The sequence below is a fragment of the Pseudoliparis swirei genome, chromosome 7 (genome assembly GCF_029220125.1).
Source record: "Pseudoliparis swirei isolate HS2019 ecotype Mariana Trench chromosome 7, NWPU_hadal_v1, whole genome shotgun sequence".
In the NCBI taxonomy this organism is placed as follows: Eukaryota; Metazoa; Chordata; class Actinopteri; order Perciformes; family Liparidae; genus Pseudoliparis; species Pseudoliparis swirei.
The window spans coordinates 6,083,735-6,110,167 of NC_079394.1; the positions used below are offsets into that span (position 1 = coordinate 6,083,735).

A 26,433-nucleotide genomic window follows, 5' to 3' on the forward strand; every position below is an offset into this window, starting at 1 on the left:
TCTCAGTCAGTTCTCTCTCTAATTCCAAACACTCCACAGCAGCTAGACAGACTCAGACTATTGTTGCATCTCTGCTGTAACCTGAGGCATATGGTTATCTGGCTGTCTGTACGTCATCTCGTGGACAATCTGGGACAAACGTGTAAAATTTTTTCTATCACCACTAATGGCATACACTTGATCTTCTAATCTTCTTCCACCTCTTCGATGATTCTCATTCACCATCATGTCATGACTGATGGCCATCCCATCATTCTTTTCTTTAATGATGAGCTTAATTTCTTCTTTCTTGAGGACCTTGAATCGGCTCTTCCTACCAAGCACACCTACCGGCCCTGATTGCAAGCTCTACTTTTTCAAATTCTCTTCTAATTTCTCAATTTTCTTTTTTCTTCCTCTTTCTGAGCCCTTCTGGCCTTCCCTTCTTTTCATCTTTTCTTCCACCAGCGCCTATAACATAAAAAACATTGTTCAGTTATTTCAACAAAAAATTTACAAGTTTAAAAAAACATCATTGTTTTCACAATCAGTTTTATTAAATCATGTATACACATTCAATCCATAACTTTAAATCTGCAAATCATTTAATGTGCAACATTGTCTCGACTTGGAGGGTTTTTGTCTCGTTGCGCTGGCTCTTGCATTCGCTTTTGTCTTTTCTTCTTTTCTTTTTCTTGCTTCTTGCTTTCTTCTTTCTTCTTTCTTCTTTTTCTCTTTCTTTCTTCTTTCTTCTCTTCTTTCTCCTTTCTTTTTTTTCTTTCGCTCTTCTCTTTCTTCCTTTCTGTTTCTTCTTTCTTCTTTTCTTGCCCTTTTTTCTGCCTCTTCCTGCTTCTTTTTCTGCATTAGATATATCCCTATTCTTATAAATACATACATTATATATATTATATATTATATATAATATACATAATAAGATATATATAATATATGTAATATATATATATATGTATATATATATATATATATATATATATATAATATATAATACATATAAACAATAACAGTAACAATAACATGCTTGAGCAACAAACAACCCCCTTATTGTTAGTTACATTGTGAAAACACACCAGAGTTACTGTAACAGGTGGACATTTTATGACTATAACATGTATGATTGACTGATGAATGATGATGAATGATATAGCACATGATACAGATATTTTTCAGAGAAAGATATTTGATAGCTTTTTTTTAAATTTTTTCAAATGTAAACATTTTAATCAGTTTTAACAATTAAAATTGAAAATGATTAAAAAAAATGTTAACATTTAAGTTAACAAAAAAATTAGTAAATGTAAAAAATATTTGAAGACCTAAAATTTAAAAAATTTCTTTTAAAATGTATGATTTTTCTTGAGTAAAGGCGTGTCAGATTTGAGTCATACAAATAGTAGGGGAGCAAAAAAACAGCAACAGGGGACATTAAAAAAGGGCAATCAATAAAAAAAAACTTTAATTTTTTTTTAATTTTTTATTTTTCATTTAATTAAATTTTTAATTAATTTTAAATTTGATGAAATTGATTAACAATTTTGTTTGTCAAATGAATTTTTTGTTTTTGATTTGTGAGCAAATTTGAATTTGGATTTGAGCAAGAGGCCTTTGGGACACTTGTGATTTAGCCAATTATTATTTATTTTACTAATGCTAAAAATTGGTAATTATATTAATTATTTAATACAATGAATAAAATATGAAAAATAATAAATAAATACGGAATATTTTTTTAAATGTAAATAATAATAATGTGTTGAAAATATAAATATAAATAAATATTTGTAACCAGGTGATGCTTAACCTGTTTAAACTGATGATAACGAAGCAGGGCGGGGCAGTGCGCATGCGCGGTACCTCTTTGTGGCCCTTCTCATCTTGGTGCTTGCCTGGTCTTCAGGGACAGTAACTCCTAAGGATAGGACTCTTAGGCAAATATATAACCACTCATTTGACATTATTAGTACGGCTGCACTGTACAAACCTATCTTACTATAGACGGAAATCGTCCGACAGGCGCAGATAGCCCAGGGCGTCGACTGGCCAACAAGCAGAGCATCCATTCATCCTTTCGTTGGCAGCTGAGGTGCGCCAGTCGAGCTAGCTAGCGTTAGCCAAGAGGGAGTGGGCAGCTGTGTCAGAGGGGTCTTCAAACATGTCGGGTTACCAAGGAAAGAAGAACATTCCACGAATCACAGTGAGTATTGTTGTATTGCATGACGGGCGTGGTGGTGGTGTTTTATTTAGTTTGGCGGTAACGTGCGCTGAGCCTCAGGATTAGACCAGAAGCTAGCCGACGCTTCGCTGTCGCGTCCATTCATTGACACGGTCCTGCTTCAGCTCCGCACACCGAGGGATGGTCGTGTATCTCCATGCAATGAATTCTCTGTGCTCCTTTAGCTGCCATTGGTAGCTGTTGGCTCTCCTCCTCTGTCTCCATCACAGCATCCTCAGACTGCAGGGTGTAGCTAACAGGCTTAAGTGCAGCTTCCTTCACTCTCATCTTTCATCCTCCATCCTCTAACGCCTAGCTCCTCTCATTATTTATTTTTTGAAGACCGTACATTTTTGCAATAATGTCCAATTCTGCAGCTGCTAGAGCAAGCTTGGGTTGTTTAACCGTCTATCTGATATTCTGTTGCACATTGGGGTTTAACAGTATAGTCTTTTTTGTTTTGTGGTGCAGTGTTTCAACCAGAAAGCCCAGTATTAAGGGCCGACAGTAGGGATGCCGGGATAGTTAAAAGAAGTAAAACCTCTTTAGTAAAGTAGGTCATTGTACAGCACCCATCCAAACCTTTTTCTCTCCTAAGCTTTCCATCATGCAGCTGTTGTAGTGAGAGTTCTGAAGCATATAACGAGAAAAGTTTGATCATATAACAGCAACAAATAGTCTTGTGAAATGTCTTGGGTCATGCTTGGCTTTGCAAGGTTATCTGGGACTCTTTCGCAGGTTAGGCAGGGTCACACCACGACATCTCCCCCAGACACCACTTATTAGTTTGGAATGAAGCAGAATCTGTAGTTTCACTCTGCTGAGCTTTTAACAAAACACCTCCAGTAAATACGGCTTTGTCCCTGAACCACAGTAACTCAATTCATTCGAACATACAGTTGTATCTAGTGCCACCAAAGTACCACCACACAGTCAATGTATCTGTTAGCAGAATGACAGAAACATCATCTCACTCATTATTTTAAGCATCGATTTATTTTCATATTCAATTAAAAGGATCTCAATGAGCACACTTATATTTGTTTCCTATGATTTTTAGGTTCATTTGGCGAATAAGACTAAATGTAATTCATTCATCAACATTTTATGTTTTATTTTTTGTCTCATGTGAAACAACCAAAAACTCAACAATGCAAATACAACTGCGATTATAATGTTTTATTCTTGAGTTTGTCCATTTCTCTTGTAACATATGCTCCGTTTTTTTAAATATAGATACACCTCGGGGAAAAATATGCAGTCTGATAATAGTCCTGCAATAAATTCTACCTTCACGAAAGTTGTAATTATCAGTATTTGTTGAAACTGTTTTAAAGAATTGTTTATACAACTATATTTCCATTCTGGAAGATGGAGTTTGTAGTGCTACTGAATTAAATGGAATTGTGTCATACTGACGGGTGTTTCTATTGTTTTGTAGAGAATCAACTTTTTGACTTTTTTTTCCTCTTTATTTTCAACAAAACAGTGTAATTTAAATATATAAATACAACAAAACAAACAGCATACAATCATCACGGTCGTATCAGTATCCGCAGACCAGCCCACAGCGAGTACAAATGCCAATCTCCACATACATGAACATCTACATCAACATATGCTCACACTCACACACACATCCACTCCACTCCACAAAGACAGATCAATGAGGACGGAGGGAAGGACTGAATAGTTACATTGAGTACAATTAAATGATATAAGCAGTAAATATAAAATGAATAACTAAAGTAAAATAAAATACATTCAAATGAAAAAAACACCTTTCTATGTCGGTTACAAACAGTTCCTACTTCCATTTATAGGACAGCCTGCGCTCTTGATCCCGTATCCCTTTACTAAGTACATTCACTTATTATTAATCAATTCAGTTTTATGACCATGGCCATTCTATTTGCAGAAAAGTGCATCCATCCCTCCATCCATCATCTTCAACCGCGTATCCTGTTCAGGGTCGCAGGGGGCTGGAGCCAATCCCAGCGGACATTAGGAAAATTGCAAATATATTTAAATTTTACATAATGATACATTCTTTTATGGAGTTATGAACCACAACAATGTTCAAATAAAGCCATTTTGAGCAAAGTGTCATCACAGAGAAAATATAGGTCATACGACCGACTTATAATATAGTATTGTTCAATTCAGTTTATTTGGTCTAGCTCTATATCACAAATTACACATTTGCCTCAGAGGGCTTTAGAATCTGTCCACGTACGACATCCCTGTCCCTCACATCGGATCAGTCATGACCTCATGTCAATACAGCCATGACTTTGATACCTAATGCATTCCTGCTGTCCTCATCCAACCACTCTGGACATTTGAAACAGTGTTTCCTGCTGGGAGGTTTGGTGTCAGCCCTTTGCTCTTCATTAGCTCTCCCGCCTGTCCTCAGGGACCCCGGGTCGCATGTGAGAGAAGTAGGCCAGCCCCGTACATCCTCTTTTCATCTCACACAGGTTGAGTTAATTGTGCCAATCTAGAGAAGTGCTGTTACCCGAGGGCTTTGATCAAGACTGGCCTCAGATGATAACCCCCGTCATCGTTTCAACAGCATGACGCTGTGGATTGCTTTCTAGTTTGTGTGTGCGATGTGGTGACCATTAGATGTTAGCAACTTCAGCAGTATTGTTGCCGCTTAACTAATAATCGTCCTTGTTATCTAAACGAACCAGGAAAAATATTGCCCTAAATACATCGCTGAAGTTGTCCCAATGTTATTTTCTATTAAATAAGTCATTTGTCTCTGAAATCGGTCAAATTTACTATTTAATTAATGAGTGGACTATTGGCGACGGGATTAATTGAGATGATTTCTCGTTTGTTTTTTTAGGGAGCTGGATCATTTTGTGGTTCATGGGTAATGTGAAATTCTGTCTCCTCCTTTCAGAGTGACCGTCTCCTGATCAAAGGAGCAAAGATAGTGAATGATGATCAGTCCTTCTTGGCTGATATCTACATGGAGGATGGAGTCATCAAGTAAGTTTAATTTGAAGATTGACAATTCTTCAAATATTAGATTGGCACCTACCTCTTATTGGCAGAATGGGAAGAGGGCCACCTACTACTTTGACTAATGGAATCTCGATTGTCTTTGTTTTATCATGCTCCCTTCATTCATTTCTGGTATTACTTTCCTTTCATTTGTCTCCGTCAGACAAATAGGAGACAACCTCATTGTTCCCGGGGGAGTTAAGGTCATAGAGGCTCATGGGAGAATGGTGATGCCCGGGGGCATTGACGTGCACACCCGGTTCCAGATGCCCAACCGAGGCATGGTGGCAGCAGATGACTTCTACCGGGGCACTAAGGCGGCCCTGGCTGGGGGGACCACTATGATCAGTATGTACTCTCTCAAACACATTCACGTGTGTGTTTTCAACCGGCTTTAAAGCACAGTGGTACCGTTGCAGGGATTATATCGTTGCAGATGTGCTTACCGCCAAGCGTATGATCTGATTATGCAGTTGGCTTGTGGACCTTTTTAAATACAACCTGTTTGTTTGTGTTTTATAGTTGACCACGTGGTGCCGGAGCCTGGCGTCAGCCTGATTTCAGCTTTCAAACAGTGGAGGGAGTGGGCGGATGCCAAGTCCTGCTGCGACTATTCTCTGCATGTGGACATCACCCAGTGGAACAAAGGCACTCGGGAAGAGATGGAGGCCCTCGTGAAGGACCATGGTACGCAGGCAGATTCCACTTTTACACACATCTAGTGGTTCTTGCACGGAGAAAAAAAAGTCAAGCACTTTTCACATACTACCAAACACTGACTCAATGTTTCTGCTGTAATTTTTTTTTATCCTTTCGATTTTACTTTTCTCCATTTGCTCTGGGTTTTCCCTCTTTTGCGCTCTTTATTCCACCTTTGGCTGTTTTCTCTCATAAGTTTTCTATCTTCAGGTGTCAACTCTTTCCTGGTCTATTTGGCTTATAAGGATGTTTTCCAACTTTCTGACTCTGAGGTATGCTCGGCTTCTGGTTAATATTCGCGGGCACTAGTCATAGCATGTGTTTTTTGAGGCTGTTGGAAGTCTTTGCGTTCGACGACAGCGACCGCGCGCTGACCCGTTTGTATCGTTTTCTTTTTAGATCTATGAGGTGTTCAGTGTAGTCAGAGACCTTGGCGCCATTGCACAGGTGCATGCTGAGAATGGAGACATCATTGCAGAGGTAACAGAACAGAACCATAAATAAAGTATCAGCTGGCAACATTTATTGCCATTTTCTTATTCTAATGTTCTTGTGTTGACTTTTTAGGAGCAGAGACGTATTCTAGAGCTCGGGATCTCTGGCCCTGAAGGACATGCACTTAGCCGCCCAGAGGAGGTAAGGAGGAGCACTGGCTTCTCAAAAGAGCAAGAGTTTTGTGATTATGAACTTTAAGGACCAAACGATTGAGGATATAGCATAGGCCAGAAGAGACACTGTTAGAAGGCCAGTATGGACACCAGGCATATGAATCTGACTTATGTGTCTGCAGGTTGAGGCCGAGGCAGTCAATCGGTCTGTCACCATAGCCAATCAGACCAACTGTCCCCTCTACATCACCAAGGTGATGAGCAAGAGTGCTGCTGATGTCATTGCCCTTGCCAGGAAAAAGGGTAAGAATAGATTCTTTCTTGGCTATATTTACTGTGCTCTGTCTTGTGCTGACAGCATCCTGTCGACTCCTTTAGGTGCCGTGGTTTACGGAGAGCCCATATCTGCCAGCTTGGGCACAGATGGTACCCATTACTGGAGCAAGAACTGGGCAAAGGCAGCAGCCTATGTCACTTCTCCACCCCTCAGCCTTGATCCCACCACCCCCGACTACCTCAACTCTCTGCTGTCATGGTAGGTGCTCTGTGCCAGGACCTAAAGATAACACGCCAGCATTTGAATACAAAGGTCGAATATTACATTTTGCAAAGCATGTCCATAGTCTTCTTGCTCTCTTCCGTTTCCAGTGGGGACTTGCAGGTGACTGGTAGCGCTCACTGCACTTTCCAGACGTCTCAGCGTGCAATAGGCAAAGATAACTTCACCCTCATCCCAGAGGGCACTAACGGCACTGAGGAGAGGATGTCCCTAATCTGGGACAAATGTGTGGTGAGCTTGATGCGACCCACTTTTCACACATTCTAAAAAAAAAAATGTTCGCAAAGGAATTGAGAGCCAATTACCTCGTAAGCCGTTGCATATGTTTAGATGCATGTGTGTGTGATGTGTTTTCCTAAAAGGTGACTGGCAAGATGGATGAGAACCAGTTTGTGGCGGTGACGAGCACGAACGCGGCCAAGATCTTTAACCTGTTCCCTCGCAAGGGCCGTATCGCCGTGGGTTCTGACGCCGACCTCGTGCTGTGGGACCCGGATTCCACTAAGATCATCTCAGCCAAGAGCCACAACCTGGTCAGATGGTTACTTAGCCTGTTTATTTTTATTTTTCCGAGGGTATTTTAAGAATTTATGTCCCTGACATGTTTGTATATGATGGGTTGAATGCACATTGTGTGCATAACGTGCCAAACCAGCTCTTATGTAATGTAACAGTATTACAGAACAACTCTCAGTTGTACTGCTGCACCACATCCACTTCAAAACCAGTATACTTCTTTACATCATAGTTCTTAAGAAAAAAAAGAAAAAATGTCAACATAAAAACCTAAATATTTATACAAGTAATCATACCTCTGCATTTCATGGAGTGTGTGTGTTTTACTCCTCCTGATCACACCTCTTCTTGGCCCAGACTGTGGAGTATAACATCTTTGAGGGCATAGAGTTGCGTGGCGGTCCCGCGGTGGTGATCAGCCAGGGCAAGGTTGTGTTGGAGGAGGGCAGCCTTCACCCCACGGAGGGCTGCGGCCGCTACATCAGCCGCAAACCCTTCTCTGACCACGTCTACAAGAGGATCAAGGCTCGCAGCAGGGTGAGTTCTGATGTCAGGGCGTCGCACCTCTGAGCAGACGCACTCCGTTCTTACAATATAGGTCGCTGGTGAAGTACACACGGTTTCTTGTCTAATGAACTGGCGTGTATGTTTAGCTCACAGAGTTGCAAGGAGTCCCCAGGGGCCAGTATGATGGGCCGGTGTGTGAGGTGACTTTGACCCCAAAGGCGATGTCCACCGTCTCCTCTTTGAAGACCTCCCCTGCCAAGCAGCAGCAGCAGCAGCAGCAGATCACTCAGCAGCCAGTGCGTAACCTTCACCAGTCTGGCTTCAGTCTGTCTGGTGAGTGAGAGCACACATTCCTTCCTGTCAGCTGGCCTTGTCCACAACTCGGCAATTAAGTAATACGGTATTATATCTTGATTTTTCTTTTTAGGGGCCCAAGTTGATGACAACATTCCTCGCCGCAGCACTCAACGCATTGTGGCTCCACCTGGTGGAAAAGCCAACATCACCAACCTCGGCTAGGCTCTTAACCTAAACTGAGCTGGGGGGGGGGGGCAGGGCGACACGGGACCAGAGGCCACTCTGCTGTCACATCACATCTGGTCACCTCTGACTCACCCTCACCCCACCCACAAGCACTCCATCCATTCTTATTCACACAATACCATTATGTCACTTTGTGCAACAACAAAAAAGAGGAAAGCACTATTCCATACTGTTTCATCTTTCCTGTCATATTCCATTGACAAGGAAGGATAATGTGAATCGAAGAAGATTCTTTTGGGCTTTTTTAAGCCCAGTTTGTTTGTGGTTGTGGATGAAATTAATTTGTTTACATTTTTGTATCATTTTTGCCGTACATGTTTGAGCTGTTCGGTTTCCCTCTTGGCTCAGAAAGTTAACAGAAAAGAAGAGGTTAGTTTCATGGGCAGGCATTTTAGAAACTGCAGGTGTTTACAATCTTTCTCAATGCGCTGTTCGTTTAACAGAAGTTCTAATGCGCTGGTGTTCTTGTTACTCGCCACCGTAAGGTGAAACGCCTCCATTGTCCATTTTGTAACACTGAGCTGTACGGTTGATGTTTTAGTACTAAAATGTTACATTGTTGACAACAAAAAAATCTAAATACTAATGAAAGACCAGAATGAAGAACATGGTTTCTGCATCTCAACACCTAATGCTATCTGAAGTTTGTAGTATTTAATCTTTGTGAAGTTACTGTGTAAAACGGAACAACTCACCGTGGTCCTCCTTTAAGTTATAGTCGTACTCTCTTCATTTAAAAATATAATCGGGGTATCTTTTTTTTGTATCGCATTAACTCATTTGGGAAAGCGCTGACTGCACTGAAAGGAAATAGAGGGTATTTTAAGGTTGAGCTGCTCATTCAACTCCTCCCTGAATATGTGGGGGGGGGGAGGGAGAAATGGCTGGCACATAACATTTTGTCTGAGTCACGTGAATCTTTTCCCTCATCTCAGCTTTTTGTTTCTTCTCTCCATGTTTATTAAAAGATTGTGAGGGCGACAAGCTTCCAATGATCCGACCGGTGTATATTGTTCAGGAATCGGACCGACGCGACGACGACGAAGAAGCTTTGCTGACGACCGCTCTGCACCTGGTGCTTTATGACCGTTGCTGTATATGTGCAGGTGATGTCCACACCCACTCGGCACTCTTCATTTACCCAGTTTTGACAACATTTGTTTTGCACTCGTAACAATCCAAATGATAAATATGTATGTGAGCTTGCAACTTTTTATCTGTATTGGATATGTCTATGTTTTAGGATATTTGTTGAATCAAACTTACTTGCCTGCCTGTTCCGTAAGATATTGATAGCACACTGTATCTATGAAGGCTCTCTTTAAAGAAGTAGACCCGTGATCTTTGAGACCTGATGAAAAATGCTTCGGTATGTATATGAATCCCCCCACAGTGTGTTGATGTGTCCTCTGTTCTCGGTGTTAATGTCGTGAATGACTTATCGGAGATCCAGTTTCTCATTTCTCAGCCCCTCTACCTGCCCAACACCGTTGACTCCAGGTTCACTCGAGGTTGTAACTGTGTTCACGAACAGTCAGTTTCACGGCACTGTGCAGCCATACTGTAAAACACTGGATTCCTTCTTCCCCATTGCCTTGTCAAGTGTAGGTTGTGTATGCCGAGCTATAATGTGAAGTGATTTACATTTGGGGAAGTGTCTTGGTGATGGTTATTGAGTTGTGATGTTGAGCACTGTTGATGTCCCTCGCCCAGCAAGTGTGATACTCTTGGTCATGTATGTTTTGTAGGATACCAGAGTTTTGGGGTGGGGGAGGGGAGGGGGGCGGGATTTAATCAATCATCTTGTCAGCATTTTACCCTATTTGTGTTGACTTCAGTGGATTAAAATAATAAAAATGGAAGTTATGGTATTGACTGGTCATTATTATGCCAAATACTGTCCGGCCACATTTTGGTTTAGGGATGACAATTAACTCTGAAAGACAAACACTGATGTTGCATGTTTGCTGGTTCAGCTGACGACCTACACAATGAGTAATAGCCGGGGTGGAGAGTGGAGCATTGGGGCTACTTCACTTATGCATTTAATTTTTTTTTACTTCTACTCCTACAATTCAAAACATTTGTCTGACAGCATACTGGTTTAATTCCAGATTGAGATTTTACAAACAAAAACATGAGTTTTATTAGAGTAAAATGTATTAGTATTACAAATCCAACACTACGATATTGAAAGTAACCTTCCACTCAAACATTGCATATTCTTTTACTTCCTTTGAATGCAAAATTAAGATGTTTCAACAAGGGAGTGGATGTAGTTTAAATTCTACCTGAACTTCTTTTGTACAACAAACAGATGCAAATAGATATATTTCACAACATCTTTGCAGTTCTTTAAAAAATATACTCATATGGTTTTATATGCATCATGAACACTTGACTCTTGATGGAGCATTTTTAAATGGTGTATGGTTACTTTAATGTAAGTAAAAGCTCAGAATCTTGGTCACATAACCAAATAGTTGTCATTCAAGTTTACTGACAGATAATACATTATAATAATTGGGCTTTCACAGACATTTAAAAAATAACAAAACAGTTTGAACCTTTAAATAAAGGGAACTCAAATTCAAATGTGCCACACCACATCCCAGCTGTGGATGGAGTGGCTGCAGATAGGCAGTGAGACACTAGGTGGAGACACAGTTGTGGTGCGCCGCCTCCCTGGTTGGTCAGACACTTCAACCACAGGGAGCTGCCAGTGAAATGAACTGAGCAAGTTCACACTGAATGCACACATCAGCAACAGCTCAGTGGCTCGTGATGCCCGCTGGCTGTTTGGCTGTTTGACAGTTGTCCAATTAGGACTTAGCATGATGAATAGAATAGAATCGAATAGAATAGAATCAGTTTTTAATGCATGTGTTTTTTGCATACACAATTTGACTTTTTTTCACTTTGCTTTTCTTTCGTACCACACACACACAATAAAAAAAAAAAAAAAAAATTAAAGTAGTCAAAAAAAGTGATAAGATGGAAGAGAAGAATTAATTGTTCATCATTCATCATGGTGAGGGAAGTGGATTTCTTTGTGGTGTGTCTGGTTTTTGGCACAGTGTGTGCCTACCAGCGCCTACCAGAGGGCAGGAGTTGGAACAGCTTGTGTCCAGGGTGTGAATGCACTGATTAAACCTGAAAGGGGAATCCTATAATGTCAATAACTTTACCGTCACCGGTGAGAGCTTTAAAGGGAAAACAAAATGCATCAGTGAGACCCGAGTCCCCCTGGGCCATGTATGTAAATATGAGTCAACAACAGTTCAAGCTTTGCTTTTCGTCCATTGAAACAGAGACAGAACTATTTTAAGTTCAGAAGGGATTTATCATCACTACAATAGTGTCACGAACATTAATATCCAACTGTAAGCATTCACAATTAATTGTATTCCCCTTTATAGTCAATGAGTGTGAGCTTTATCAGATTATTAAAAGAATTCTGAGGAAATAAAGATTATTATTGATCATCTAAACATAAAAAAAACATAAAATTAGGGAGTGCTGGTGAAACGCCTTTGAGCGGTTCTTGGTCTGTTCCAGTCGAATATCTGACTCCTGCAGATCTAATTGCATATCCAAATATTGCATTTGGAAGATGATATATGTTTAGAAAGCTTGGCACAATGGTATTTAATGCCTGATGTTTTGTTCATAATGCCACCACTTTCTATAGAGAGAGACAAGAGAAGGAGGGGTGACCTCTGTCATCTGTACCATCTGTATAGTTTATCGCTGGAGCTGGTAGCTTCCTCTCCGAGTGTGATTTAAAGGTTCACAGACATGTCAGTCAATGACAACGCGGACACAGACAAGCACTCTCACTGCATTGCCATTCTCTCCCCTGTGGGTCAGCTGTTGACCCCACTCCTACTGCACATGACACACAACTGGATCTCTTCCTTTTCACACTCGTAAAGGGAATCTTGGTCCAACAGAAGGAGAACAGAAATCAATATAGTTGGCAGAGGATGTCCTCTTGCCCTTGGATGCCTTTTCGTAACCAGAGAGGCATTAAACACACACACACTCAGTGTGTGCTCCTTTGCATTGGTAAACCACCCACGCAGCAGATCTTATGAAGGTCGAGACTTTGCATATAGATGGTAACTAAAAATGTACAGAAACAAGGAGTACAGCCTGTTGGGGAAATGTCTGAGACCGTGTATGACTTAATTTGACATCTCTAAATCTGGGGGATTTTTTTTAAGAGGCTTGTGGGCCGTTCAGGATTGAGGTCATCACAAGGTCAGTTGAAATTCCACAGAAGTATATTAAGACATCCATCTGGCACTGCTCGGAGGTACGTCAAATTGTAGACATGTGAATAGATTAACTGGGCGTTTTCAAGGGCTTTATATTCAGTGAATCATCAAAGAAACCACAAGAGTCCTACAATTTTCTCATAAATCCCTTTTTTAGGAATATGACATACCAATTTATTGTAATGTGATGTGGGAGCAGCAAAGTCCGTTCGTTTTTACTGTGTACGGAACAGTTTACAAACATTATTTTGACAACGGACCACCCTCTCCACCACCTACTCCAGGGACAGAGGAGTACTTTCTCCAGACGTCTCCTCACGCTCCGCTGCCACAAGGACAGATACAGGAGAACATTCCTGCCGACGGCTATGAGGCTCTACAACAGATCACCTCTTGCCAGATCCTCGTGCAATAACTGCAATAATAACTCCATATTTACACTATGTTGATCTGCACTTCACACATTTCATTTATTTACACTACACACATACACACACATTTCATTTTCATTTACACTACACACATACACACACTTTGCATTTTGCACACTGTCTATATTTAATATTTTTATATTTTATATTTAATTTAATTTTAGTCATTAGTATTGTATTGTGTATGCATATATGTTGTATATATACATATATATTTTATTTTATATTTTACTTTGTATACTTGTATACATCTATAGCTTTCACTTGTATACATCTATATCTTTCACCCCTGTTTTTTATATTTTATATTTTATTTTTTTATTCTCGTGTGTTTAGTTTATTGGTGCTGCTACTGCTACAACAAATTTCCCCTTGGGGATTAATAAAGTATTTATCTATCTATCTATCTATCTATCTAACAGAATCAGCATTATGCAAACTTTGGAGACAACATGAGCACCACTGACCAACATTTTTTATTTTTTATTTTTGGTGAAATCATGCAATATATAAAATTATCCTATAAGGCATTTTAACTGTTCTTCTTTAATATAAAACATGTAAACATTTTGGTCTCTTAACTCTGAGGAATTCTTCCTTTGATTCACTTTTACAAAATGTTATATTTGCTTAAGTTTCATCCCTCCTAAGCTGTATTCTTTTATAGTTTGTTTTTAAAAAGCAAAAGTGTGTCTTCTTTAAGGGGTAGAATACAATATGTGTGATAAATATAGATATTTATTTTTCTTTGACGATCACAACATTTGATCAAAGCTGAGACTTTTTAAAATATAAAATCAGCCACCATTCAATACAACTCAAGCAACAGTGCAACAAGAAATATATATTCTTATTTCTTATCCATGACATTGAAAGAGGAGTCATGACTAATGGATGAAGGATTACAGCAGCTATACAGGCTCTCCTTTTTCTGACAATGACAGTTGGTGGATTTTAATGGTGGGAAGGCTTCCAGCTGGAGGCGGCTGGGCGCAGTTGGACTCCTGCGGGGGAGTCCCACCACTCAAGACACAGCAGCAGGTCTGATGGAAGCTTTTACTGCAGAATTTGGCCACTTTATCCCTGCTCGCCTTGGCCGGTGTTGATCCACCTACGGGGCCTCCAGGAAAGACATTCCACTCCCTGCTGGCCCTGGAGGATGGGGTTCTGGACAGGGCCATGGAGGAGGAAGGGCTGAGCCGACAGTGCGCCCCCTTGCTGTCTAGTCCCAGAGTGAGGGGCTGAGTGTGACCCTGAGTTTGACTCTGACCTGCACTCAGATGATGATGCTGTGGTCTGGGGGTCTTTCTCAGACAGTGAGCCCCGAGTAGACTCTGGAAAGCTTTCTTAAACTCCTGGTTGGAGCACGGGTAAATGATGGGGTTGATGCAGCTATTGAAGTAACCGAGCCAGAACGTGATCTTGAAGACAGTGTCCGAAGGTCTGTATGCGGGAAAGATGGAGCCTGTAGGAACATTAGGGCAATGAACACCGCATTAGCATGACAGCAGAAGGAACGACAATAACACCACTCAACTCTGAGTTTGATATATTAAAAAACAAGGGTCTGCACCACTTGTCACACTGTGATGCTGTAGGCACAACTGCAATTTGAGCTAAATGCTAAGATCAGCTGTCAAACATGCTCTAAGTTACAATGCTATCATGCTAATGTTAAGCAGGTAATATGTTCCAAGATCCTTAGTTTAGCCTCTTGGCATGTGTTAGCATGCACATTAGCTAAAGTACATGTGTCATTGATTGGAATGCAATTAGTTTCACAGCTGTTTGGTATGCAGACTAGAGACAAGCAAATGTAGGTTAATCCATCAAATAGTCATGAGTCACTCTAAACCACAAATGTCAACATGACGCTTATAGAAGAGTCAAGGGAATTAAGAAGGATTCAGTTTTTAATAGCCATGAATGTCTTTTCAGAATTTTCAAATCCATGCTTTATATGTCCATCTGTTGAATACGTGAAATGTTTGACCAGCTGTTGGTCAAACATTTCTAATTTTCCTGACTAAAGTCATCAGGAGTCATCCTCTGTGCACCGTGAATGTCTGTACCAAATGTAATGGAGATCCATCCGAAATCTCCCTACTTGCATTCAGGCAAGTGTCTAACCATTTTATTGAAATTGCCTTCATAAATTGTGCTGCCTGTGAAGTATTAAATACTATTCTGATCTGAGTTACTTCAGAAAGCCTGCGTTGGATCCTTAATGAAGAAGCAGAGAAAATGGATTCACAGGCACATTACACGCCGCCCTGTTAGTCATCGTAAATGAGACTCTTCATATGTCACTGCCAGTGAAACATTAGAATAATTAAATGGCTAATTTATTGTGTGACTGCACTATCTATCTGTCTGTCCATCTATCTATCTCTATCTATCTGTCTATCTAACTACCAATCTATCTATCTATCTAACTATCTATCCATCCATCCATCTATCTATATATATATATATATTTGTCTGTTTGTCTATCTGTCTATCTCTATCTATCTTCAGAGGAAGAAGGGGGGAAGCTGCCTTGTAAAATGTTTTATTGGACCGGCTGTTTCCAATGGTTAAACAGGGAAAAATGAGACTGTGATATCGAGATGGATGCAAAGAAGAAAGAACAAATGATCTTGTGCACGGCTGTCCAGCTCATAAACATTATATACCCAGCTGTGCCAAAAAGCTATTATTTTACAGTTTTTCTCCATTGCTTTGGCTCAATTCTTGAAACAGAAATGACATTCTCAAAACAACTCGTGCAAACCTCCAAACCACTGGGCACTTGTTCACAACAGATTTGAATTTCCCATTCCTTTAATCAAATTGCAATTGTTTTAGAAACTCTTTGCAAATGACAAGTACAATTGCCTACAGCTTGCACACATTTCAAATGATTTAGCACATCTGTGTAAACGGTTAGGTACAATTGCCTTCAGTTAGCCCATTTACCAATTGCATACATCTTGCTGGTCCAAAGTGACTGTTGCTTCTCAGTCAAGTTGTAACAGTTTAGCTCCACGCCTTCCTTTTTGTAATAGTTGTTTTCATCCTGTCACACCATCTCGTCAGTCCAACTCCCCTCACCTGCCTCTGATCACCTCGTTAGTCCCTCATTCCCTTCACCTGGTCCTCACGCCCTTCTCACCTGCAGCCCATCCCCTCATTAGTCCCTCACTATTTAGCTCCCTCACTTCCACTTGTCCTCTGCCAGATTGTCTTGTGTTTTCGTGCCAAGTTCTCCAGCGTTATTAGAGTATATTCCTGACCTGCCTGCCCTGACCTCTGATTCTCTGCCCTGCCCCTTTTTGGACTTGTTTGCTTCTTCGACTGATCTCCCGGTTTTGACCCAGCCTGTTTCCAACCAAAGACAGTCATCTTTGTTACTCCTGTCTGAGTCGTGCTTTTGGGTCAACTCTATTAGCGCCATGACACAAGTGGTTGTTCTCTGGAAAACATCTTGGCATAATTTCCTTGTGTACATCATCACCTGCACAATAGTTCACTCCACTGTCAAAATCGTTCAGGCACATAATACCATGAAAAATATCATGCTATATGCTGTAATATGGATCTCTTGGATCATCGGCTTCATTTTCAGGTGCAACTAGAACTTTACTAATCAAGGGGGAGTTTCTCACATCCGATCACCAATCACACAGTAATTTTAGTTAGCTGACAGGTGCTATCCAGGAGTATAAATGCTTCCATCAAATATCTAGGGCTTGACAAAGTTCAGTACAGTTTACAGTATGAACATGTAAGCACCTGGCCAGGTAAACGAACAAGGGCAACTGCCTGTTCGAGGAAGAGGAGGAAGAGGAGCAAGGGTGCGTGGTGGTGGAGGGTGTATGAGCATCGGGCTCTAAACCAGAGGTCCCTTCTCCAGGCAATGGATGCTGCTTGTGCCGATGTCACAGCAGATCAGTGCAGGGGATGGTTGCGGCATGCACAGCGATTCTTACTGTCATAATTTCCATGGCAAGATAAGTGCAATACAGCATGTGATGTGAAACCTTGTTGGCTCCTCTTGAATGAATCTTTTTTCTGTTTGATACATATAGTATTCTGGAAAGAAAACATCTACTACAGTAACCATTCAGTGTCAAAGGACTAAGCCAAGATTGAATTGTGTACATGAGGGATATTTCTATGGTCCACTGCCATACTGACGAAACATCTAAACATTTTGACCTGCAGTGTTTAAACAATGACGAAGGGACTTTTCATTTTCGGGGCACTGACGATTTGTATGAGAAAAGGAATTAGTTTTGACTGATGAGTTGTCTGTTTTGGGAGAGATATGACCTTTTGCAGGTGTGCCATAGTGTTTTGCTAAACCATCTAGGTTATTTTGGCAAATGTATTTAAAGCTTTGAGAATGTCCTTTTTTCCAAGAGAGAGATGAGCCACAGCAATCGAGAAGGAAGTTTTCATTTTGGGGGCACTGACTATTTTTATGAGAAAATGATTTGGGTTTGAAGCTTGAGTTCACTGTTTTGGGTGAGATATGACCTTTTGAAGGTGATCTACTTTATGTAGTTGTGCTGAACCATATACAGGACTGTCTCAGAAAATTAGAATATTGTGATAAAGTTCTTTATTTTCTGTAATGCAATTAAAAAAACAAAAATGTATTCATTCTGGATTCATTACAAATCAAATATTATAAGCCTTTATTTTTTTAATATAACTATTTTGAAATTATAGCTTAAAAAACTAAAAAAATATCCTCTAAAATTTTAATAATATTTCCTCAGACCAAAAAAAAAAAAAAAAACAGCTGAGTGTTTGAGTGTTTGTTGGAAACCAGGAAACCCTTGCAGTTTAATTAATCAATTTAAGTGATTCATTCATTTGTTTAATACCCTACTAGTATACTTTTTGATATTTATTAAGCTTTTTTAGGGTATTTGAGTTTTTTTTTCTAAAGCAAAAATATTAAATAGCAATATTAAAAAAGTTATTCAGTATTTTTTTTATTTTTTTATAATGAATCATGAATTTTGATTTTTTTTGTTTTAATTGCATTACAGAAAATAAAGAACTTCATCACTTTCTATGCTATTTTACCAAATGCACTAAGAGCTTTGAGAATGTAATTTCTGTTTCAAGCATTGAGCCAAAGCAATGGAGAAAAACTGTATAACCCTTCATAGAAAATGAAGAAAGGTATTGCAGCTGTTCAATATACAAATTGTTGTCCAAAATCAATAAAATATCAATGACTTGTTGTATTGAAACTGTGGAATCCAATTGTTGTCGAATAAAGCACAACATGTTTTAGCTTGGAAGTCAATGCCACATATCATCATTTGGAGGTGTTCATTTGAACTGTGGCCTAAAATGATATTGGTGAGAGTAAATAATAAAAGTAAAGTTGTGGACTTTGAAAACAAAACAATGATCTGATTGATGCAGAAACGTTTGGTGGAGCTTCAGGATGTGTCCGTACATCCTGCCATCACTGTGGTTACAGGTGCAACAGAGTGCACTTCTGACAACACAGAGTTACAACGTTAAACCAAAGAGCGCAGAAACACTGCAATGAAAATGCTCCTTTAGTTTGTCTGAAATGTCAAGCAGAGAAGAGGACGATCCACAAACAAACAAAGAGCCGAGACAACTCGCAATGTAAAATGTTTTGACTGGTTTGAATTCCTACGATTCAATTTCCCCAAATTGCAAATTGGTTGCAAGAAACCAAATCAAACAATCACGACTTATCCAGCTCTACACGGCAAAACCAGAAAATGTGTCATTCACTCTTAAATCTGTCATTGTCCACAGACTTGTGGCAGCGTGATGCCGTCTGACGGCAGCATTAGAAAGGGAGTTTTGGTAAGCTGAGGCTTTTCCTCATTGCCCAGTCAGGAACAGCAAAAGCCAAAAGGCAGCAGGTACATTTAAAAGCATGATAGCATTGACAAAAGAAAAAAAGCTCAGAGGGAGTTGAGGGTTTTTGTCATATATTATACTTGGTTGGAATTTCCTCTCACATTCCCATCATATTGACACCAGCACATATTGTTGCGAGCCTTTTTATTTCCCTCAAGCACACTTCAGGGACAGTAGAGGCAAGAATATCAAATAAAGTCTGGGATGGCTTCATCTGTCAATCCTGGACCGGCATTGTGATGAAGCGAGAGAGCAAGGAGCAGAGAAATGACTTTAAGCTTCATTCAAAGATATCCGTTTGAATTACATGTTGGTCTGAAGTGCTGTGCTTTTGTTCACAGAGAGGAGAGCGTTGGTGCCAGTCAGACATCTAACATTATTATTGGGGGCTATTTATAGAGCATCTACCTAGCCGAGTCAAACCATTTACTTCGCAGCTCAAGAGGCCACAAAACTTGCACGGATGACGGTAAATTCAGAGTGTGCCCGCAAAGGAGCAATTCAATTAACATCTTCAAAATCGGCAGCACTTAAAAACCTGGCAGCGGCATGATTCGATCTATAAAATGAATGAATGCAGAAGTCAAGTAGCTTTCTTGAAGTGGTCTGACTCATACCTGTGAGTGCAGATTATCAAACGTATGAACCTGTTTATTGTTAATTTGAGCTAAGTGGGGTAGGCTCATTCACGACCATGCACTAAAAGCAAGCGCGGCCAGCCGGCTTTGTCAACGAAGCCATAAGAAGCTCTGATAACTTCCTCCTCAGGTACATTACTCCACAACTTCTATACATAGCACATATGTACTTACTGCTACATAATTGCTCTTAACAACCTATGTTACACATTTAAATGAACTGTCTTGTGCATCGCTTAAAGCAATAGTCGCGTTGTGGGAAACGTGCATTATTCTTGCGAACGAGATTTCGATGAGAATACCTTTCAATACTAATCTGGTGCCAGGAAACCGTCTGCAGATTGGAAGCGGGGTAAACAGCTTGGCTCTGTCCAAAGTGAACACAGTTTGCCTACAAAGCTCACTGAGGACGAAAGTCTGCTCTTACCATTTGTTTTAGTAACACGCTTTAACCCTCCTGTTACCTTAGGGTCAATTTGACCCCATTCAATGTTTAACCCTCCTGTTGCCTTTATATTTACTTACATATTTTACCCTCGGGTCAATTTGACCCCAGCAATTAAAACCTCCAGAAAATTATTAGAATTAATATTATTTTCCAAGTTTAAGTGTGAGGTACTTTATGTTTGTTTGTTGACAACCTAAATAGCCCTTTAAATATATAAAAAAGTTGATATTTCTTATATGTTTGACACAGTGAAAAACAGCCTGGGGTCAAATTGACCCGAAAGAACACCGACATTAAACATTGAATGGGGTCAAATTGACCCTAAGGTAACAGGAGGGTTAAGTATGCTTTCGGTGCTGGTAGGTGGATTTTCTTGAATGTACAACACACAAGGGAGAGTGACTACATTATGTATATCTTTACATAACAAATAGTTGTTTGCTGCTATATTGATGCTCTGAATTTCAAGTTAAACTTGTTCAACAACTGTTAAAAAACTGAAATGCTGCATGGATGTTAAGCATCCTTTTAAACGATTGAGAATCACATGCAAGATGACAATACTCACCGATGGGTAGCGCCAGGAAAAAGGGCAACCAACACAACACGAAGCAGCCGACCACAATGCCCAAGGTCTTGGCGGCCTTCTTCTCACGTGAGAACTTGAGCAGTCGTAGGGCGAAGTGTGTGCGGCTGCGAAGGGTCTCGTCCTCTGATGCAGTCGTGTTGCCTCTGTGTATCCTGAGTATCACTCGCTCTGAATCTGACTTCTCTGTTTTGTGTCCCTCTCTCATTCCCCGGCTCTCTCGGTGAGCCACCACATAAACCCGACAGTACATGACCAGTATGATGGCCAGAGGGAGGTAGAAAGAGCCCAAAGCAGAGAAAATAGCGTAGGCGGGCTCCTCCGTGATCTTGCAGATGGACTCGTCCTCAGGTGCCGGCTCTTTCCAACCAAACAAAGGTCCGATAGATATGACGACCGACAGCACCCACAGCAGCATCACCGCCAGCAGAGCCCTGCGTTTTGTCATGATGGATGGGTAGCGCAGAGGGTAGCTGACTCCAATGTAGCGGTCAACAGAGATCACGCAGAGGCTCATGATGGAAGCGGTGCAGCAGAGTACATCCACAGCTGCCCACACGTTGCAGAAGGCCCGTCCAAACACCCAACGGTCCACAATCTCAAAAATAGCAGAGAAAGGTAGTACAGTGGAGCTCAGCAGCAAATCTGCCACTGCCAGATTGACGATAAAATAATGTGTGACTGTTCGCAGGTGTCGATGGCAAACCACGGAGAGGATGACCAGGATGTTTCCCACAATTCCAAACACAATGAAGATGCCAAGCACCAGGCCCAGAACCACAGCCTTGACCAGGTTAAGCTCTGGGACTAAAACCTGGCTGCAGTTGGAGCAGTTCTGTGTACCAGGAGGTGGGGTCATGTTGTCCAGCACAGGAACCATCTATTCCAATGCAAAGCGGATGCTTGACCAGGTCCTGCGCTGCAAAGGTGAACTGGAACCTGTTTTATGTTGTTTCACAAAGGGACGTCAGGGCATTTTCATAAAAGCCATTAGAGTAATGATCACATTAAGTCACAACATCATTTGAATGATGAAGCCTCTGGCAAATGAGCCATTAAATGAGTCAAGAAAAATAAAACTACAGGACGCATGCAGAAAGTCTGAGAGAGAAGTATAATATATGCAGACCAACATTTAATGTGCTGAAATCAGGTAATCCATCTTCAAAATGTTAGGGATATTGAAACTGTCTGTGATTATGCAGCTGGTACAAAAAGCCCTGCTAGAAAAGCATTATGGGTGGGATACACAGATGGGTGTTCCCATCTTTGAAAATCTTTGCACATTCTATGAACCAAAAACTGCAGGTCGGGAGGACAAAAAAGTAAAAATTGGAGCGAGAAACCACTTTTCTGGATAAGGTGGCAGGTGAGCAGTCGTCAACATCCAGGCTCTTCAGTATTGCACCCAGAAACAGATTCAGCCTCGAGACAACAACAGGATACAGCAACACGATCCAGCGCCTTTGGAAAGAAAGAAAGAAGAATCTGCTTTGACACGTCCATCAAATTCAGAAAAAATCATTCATCCTCGTTTTGTGGGTTTTTACATTTTTGCACTTCTTTTCCACGTTACCACGGCTCAGATCTATCAAGACTGTGGCGAGAGACAATGTTTGAGCCACATCTGCTGTCAGATCAATGTGTCCGTTGTGCTTATCGACGAAACACAATGTGAGGTTGAATCATAAAGAAATCAAAACCAGCACCGACCACAGATGCTTTTTTCACTAAATCATATGGGAAACAATTGAAGCTCCAGATGGCACGGAGCCAAACCAGAATAGCGAGAGAATCAACGACAGCCTCAGGCCTCACAACACATAATATAATCTTAAGAAATCCAAATAACAAATCATATAATAATATGATGTTTCGTAGGCACGTTTTTACTTTCCTTTGGACTGAGCCGGTTTAATGCTAAACTAAGCTCATTGTCTTCTCGTCAAGCACATTTTCTAAACTGTATTATTTCATTTACTGTTGCAATTGTACCCCTGTATACTTTATATGCACTCCTAATTGTACATTGTTGTTTTTCAGCTTTGCTTTCTGTAATACCTACAGTCGAATTACAAGTGAAGAAGAAAAACCTTTTTTCCAGGCCGATACACGAGGCTATTAAAAAAATGCAGTTGCTCAGTTGGATTAAGGGACAGTATTGTGCACTGCTCCTCTAGTAGCGTTGATTGGCGCCTGAATCGCTTCCTCTGACATCGAATGAATGCTCTGTTCAATGACTTCAAAACAATGTCCATGTGAAGTCCTCCACATTGACAGATGTGAAATTAATCTTGTCTGAGCAGATTACTGACATTTGTAATGTGTGTGTTCCTTACCTAAATGTAGATTAGATCGGACGAGTAAAAGTAGTGCAGCCATGTTGACGATTTGGGGATTTTGTTAAGCTGCTTTATTTGAGACTAAATTAAAAGTTCCTCTGAGTTGCCCTCTTTTTATGACTGAGTGTGTTCTATATATTTATAAATACATTTTTCGATCTAACCATCTACTATTTATCCATCCATCCAGATAAAAAAATCTAGCAGACTGTGCCAATGCAACGTTGAGGGTGAAGGCATTTAGCAGTCGTGTCCCCCCCCACACACTCAGCCCCCTCCCTCCTCAATTGCTCTTTCAAGATTCAAGATTCAAGATTCAAGATGTTTTATTTGTCACATACACACACAGGGTGTGCAGTGAAATGAAAGTGGCAATGCTCAGCAGGAATGTGCAAGGGCAACAAGTACACACTATTTACAATAAAAAACAACACAATATTTACAGTAAGTGTGTGTGTGTGTGTGTGTGTGTGTGTGTGTGTGTGTGTGCCTAAGAGGGGCAGTTGTGTGGGTCTATGTGGGGGTCCTGGTGAGGTCGGAGTTCACAGTCCTGATGGCCTGAGGAAAGAAACTCCGTCTCAGTCTCTCTGTTCTTGCAGCGTGACTACGGAGGCGCCTGCCTGACCGCAGCAGCTGAAACAGTCTGTTGTTGGGGTGGTGAGGATCCTTCATGATCCTGCCGGCTCTGGTTCTGCACCTCCTGGTGTACAAGTCCTGCAGGGTGGGGAGTGTAGTTTCTTTGCGACACTGTTAACGATTGGCTGACCTTTTCCTCTGTGCCTCACAAACCGCTGCTCTCCACTGGATGTACACCTGTTTAACATGTTGACAGTTTGCTTTCTCCTGAACTGTAATGGACATTTATGTCTCCGGTTGGCTCCTCTGCCGTCTTGGTGGCACAGCCCTGCAATAAAGCAGCCATCATAACACGGCTCCTCGAGGCTTCTCCCACCCACTCAAGTAGAGGACGGAGGTGGACTGCTGGTTCCTCTAATGTAATTATGAAAGTAAGAGTTTATTCACAAGAGAACTGCAGGAGTTCATTACACCATCTTCATTTAGCACTGTCAAAAAATATGAATTACATCAGCTTAAAATATTATGTTTCCCTTCATTATTGAAATAGTGTGTTACTGTTATATTAAACATACTGCCTTGTAATGAAATAGAGAAAATAATCTTGATTGATTTAATGTAAGACGTGTTCAGTCATATTGACTGAACCCACATTGGTCTTGTTCTTTGTTTATTCGCTCAATACTAAAGGCAGATGTTTATGCCAGTGACAGTAATGAGATGTGTATGACATCTGTGGTGGCTCAGTCATTTATTTACATACAAAATAAATAATAGGGGAGTAAAGATTGAAGTGGTTAGTAATCATCATGTATATCTTTTCTTTTTTCTTTTTTTTATCAGGGAAAATGTGTTCAAATTAGAAGTCGACCAGAATAATAATAATAATAATAATAATAATAATACATTTATTATATAAGGCGTCTTTCAAGGCACTCAAGGTCGCCGTACAACACATTAAAACAGTTACAGCTAAGACAACCGGAGAGCAGCTAAACACGCCAGAATACATGTCGGGAAGATTTCATATGAACCTACCAAACTAAATTAAATGTATTCTTACTGCTCATACTTTACAAGCATAAGACTTAAACTCTCGATACAATATTTGTGGAAAAGTTAAAGTTAAAATCATATCAGGATCCTGATTCACTAAATTGCAGTTTGCGTTTGAGGAGTTGGAGATTTCCATTGGGATGCACACGGATCATGCAGGTGCAGTAATGTAATGTTAGGCTCATCTCCAGCACTGATCTGTTTAATATTCATGCAGATATAACACACATCTACAGTGGGTGTTTTCCAGAGCAGGTGTAGCCTAATGGACGACTACAGCGTGAATAAGCCGGATGTGCCTTGCTCCAGGCCATGTCGTCGTAATTTGTCTTGAATTTTGACTTTTGTTGAACGTTACAAGCATGTTTCTCCATCACAGAATATTCTACAAATATGTCTGTTTCCCAGACAGACAGACAACACTATGTGGAAGTGACTGATGAGCAGCTGCAGCTGCAGTGAGACTTCCAGCCTAAATGTCTGCAGCTATTTTAATTGGCGCAGGAGTGAATATTCACTCTGGCTCTGTTGTCTGAGCCTCTTCATGCTGATAAATCCCCACTGTGCAGGACTAGGTGATACCTGAGGGAAAGGGCCATCCACCTTAATAGAAATGGCGTAGACATGGGACAGCATATAGTGCATTTCTCTGCACACTGTTCAACCTAAAGTATTCAAAGGATGGTACCTCATCATATTTAAAATTGAAGTGAAATAGATTGATTGAGACATATTATGAAACAACAGAGGCGTCCCGGTCTTGTTATTTTATAGAGGCACCTCCCGACTAGAAACGCATCAAATTCGAGATAAATCCACGAGTTGCTTTCCAAATTATAACCTATACAATTACATAAAAATAAAAAATAAATCAACATCAATGTTAGTTACTTTCTTAATAGCCTTCTAAATAAAATAAAAATCGTGCCTATTTTTTCTCATCAAAAGTCTGCTCGTGCGGCCAGAAACAATAACATTATTCAACACCTGCTTTACCAGCACAAACACCATATTTCACAAACGCTTCAAGTAAATGAGCAATAATTGGTATCAAGAGACAAAGAGCAACTATCCACTTCAAATGATTGTTTCAAATTGAATTTTCCAGGACTCACCTCAACTTTGAGTTGTATTCTCAGATCCCGACGACTCTCCGGAGCCTCGTTCGGACGCGGTGGTGATCGCTGACTCGCATGCGGAGACAGTGAAAGCCAAAGTGGGCTCATCGCGGAGAAAGAAAGAGAGAGAGAGAGAGAGAGAGAGAGAGAGAGAGAGAGAGAGAGAGAGAGCTAGACACCTCACATCAGCTGGTAAAAACGCACGACCTTCAGGTGCTCCAAGTCTCTTCACGTATTGATGAGTCGCCTTCCAAGTGACTCACTGCTTTATCCTTGAACCACTTTCACCCCCCCCCCCCCCCCACACCACCCACCCACCCAAACATCCTCATCCTCACACCACCTCCCCCCCCCCCCCCCCCACCCCTCAGCATCACTCCCTGTGCGTCATCACAACC

The 26,433-nt window shown here is 40.8% G+C and overlaps 2 protein-coding genes across 2 annotated transcripts; one reads left to right on the top strand and one right to left on the bottom strand.

Annotated features, from left to right (window-relative positions):
• The first annotated feature begins 1,870 nt into the window (after positions 1-1,870).
• On the top strand, positions 1,871-10,438 carry dpysl2a (dihydropyrimidinase like 2a). The gene is made up of 14 exons (XM_056419755.1): positions 1,871-2,191; positions 5,121-5,209; positions 5,388-5,572; positions 5,747-5,911; positions 6,134-6,195; positions 6,323-6,403; positions 6,491-6,559; positions 6,714-6,834; positions 6,910-7,066; positions 7,180-7,321; positions 7,453-7,623; positions 7,964-8,143; positions 8,260-8,446; positions 8,541-10,438. The coding sequence occupies exons 1-14, from the start codon at positions 2,150-2,152 to the stop codon at positions 8,630-8,632; spliced, it is 1,743 nt and encodes a 580-aa protein (XP_056275730.1). The 5' UTR covers positions 1,871-2,149; the 3' UTR covers positions 8,633-10,438.
• A 2,637-nt stretch (positions 10,439-13,075) lies between these two features.
• On the bottom strand, positions 13,076-21,838 carry adra1aa (adrenoceptor alpha 1Aa). Its single transcript, XM_056419343.1, has 2 exons — positions 20,926-21,838; positions 13,076-14,832 (listed from the first exon to the last, which is right to left on the bottom strand). The coding sequence occupies exons 1-2, from the start codon at positions 21,821-21,823 to the stop codon at positions 14,279-14,281; spliced, it is 1,452 nt and encodes a 483-aa protein (XP_056275318.1). The 5' UTR covers positions 21,824-21,838; the 3' UTR covers positions 13,076-14,278.
• Positions 21,839-26,433: the final 4,595 nt, after the last annotated feature.

What these genes read in the sequence shown, in the direction of transcription:
- dpysl2a (XM_056419755.1), top strand. Translation starts at nt 2,150, where the DNA reads ATGTCGGGTTACCAAGGAAAGAAGAACATTCCACGAATCACA. An exon ending in GGCCCTCGTGAAGGACCATG is followed by an intron (nt 5,912 to 6,133) that starts GTACGCAGGCAG and finishes TTCTATCTTCAG; the next exon opens with GTGTCAACTCTTTCCTGGTC. An exon ending in GTCTGGCTTCAGTCTGTCTG is followed by an intron (nt 8,447 to 8,540) that starts GTGAGTGAGAGC and finishes TTTTCTTTTTAG; the next exon opens with GGGCCCAAGTTGATGACAAC.
- adra1aa (XM_056419343.1), bottom strand. Translation starts at nt 21,823, where the DNA reads ATGGTTCCTGTGCTGGACAACATGACCCCACCTCCTGGTACACAGAAC. An exon ending in TTTCCTGGCGCTACCCATCG is followed by an intron (nt 14,833 to 20,925) that starts GTGAGTATTGTC and finishes ATGTTCCTACAG; the next exon opens with GCTCCATCTTTCCCGCATAC.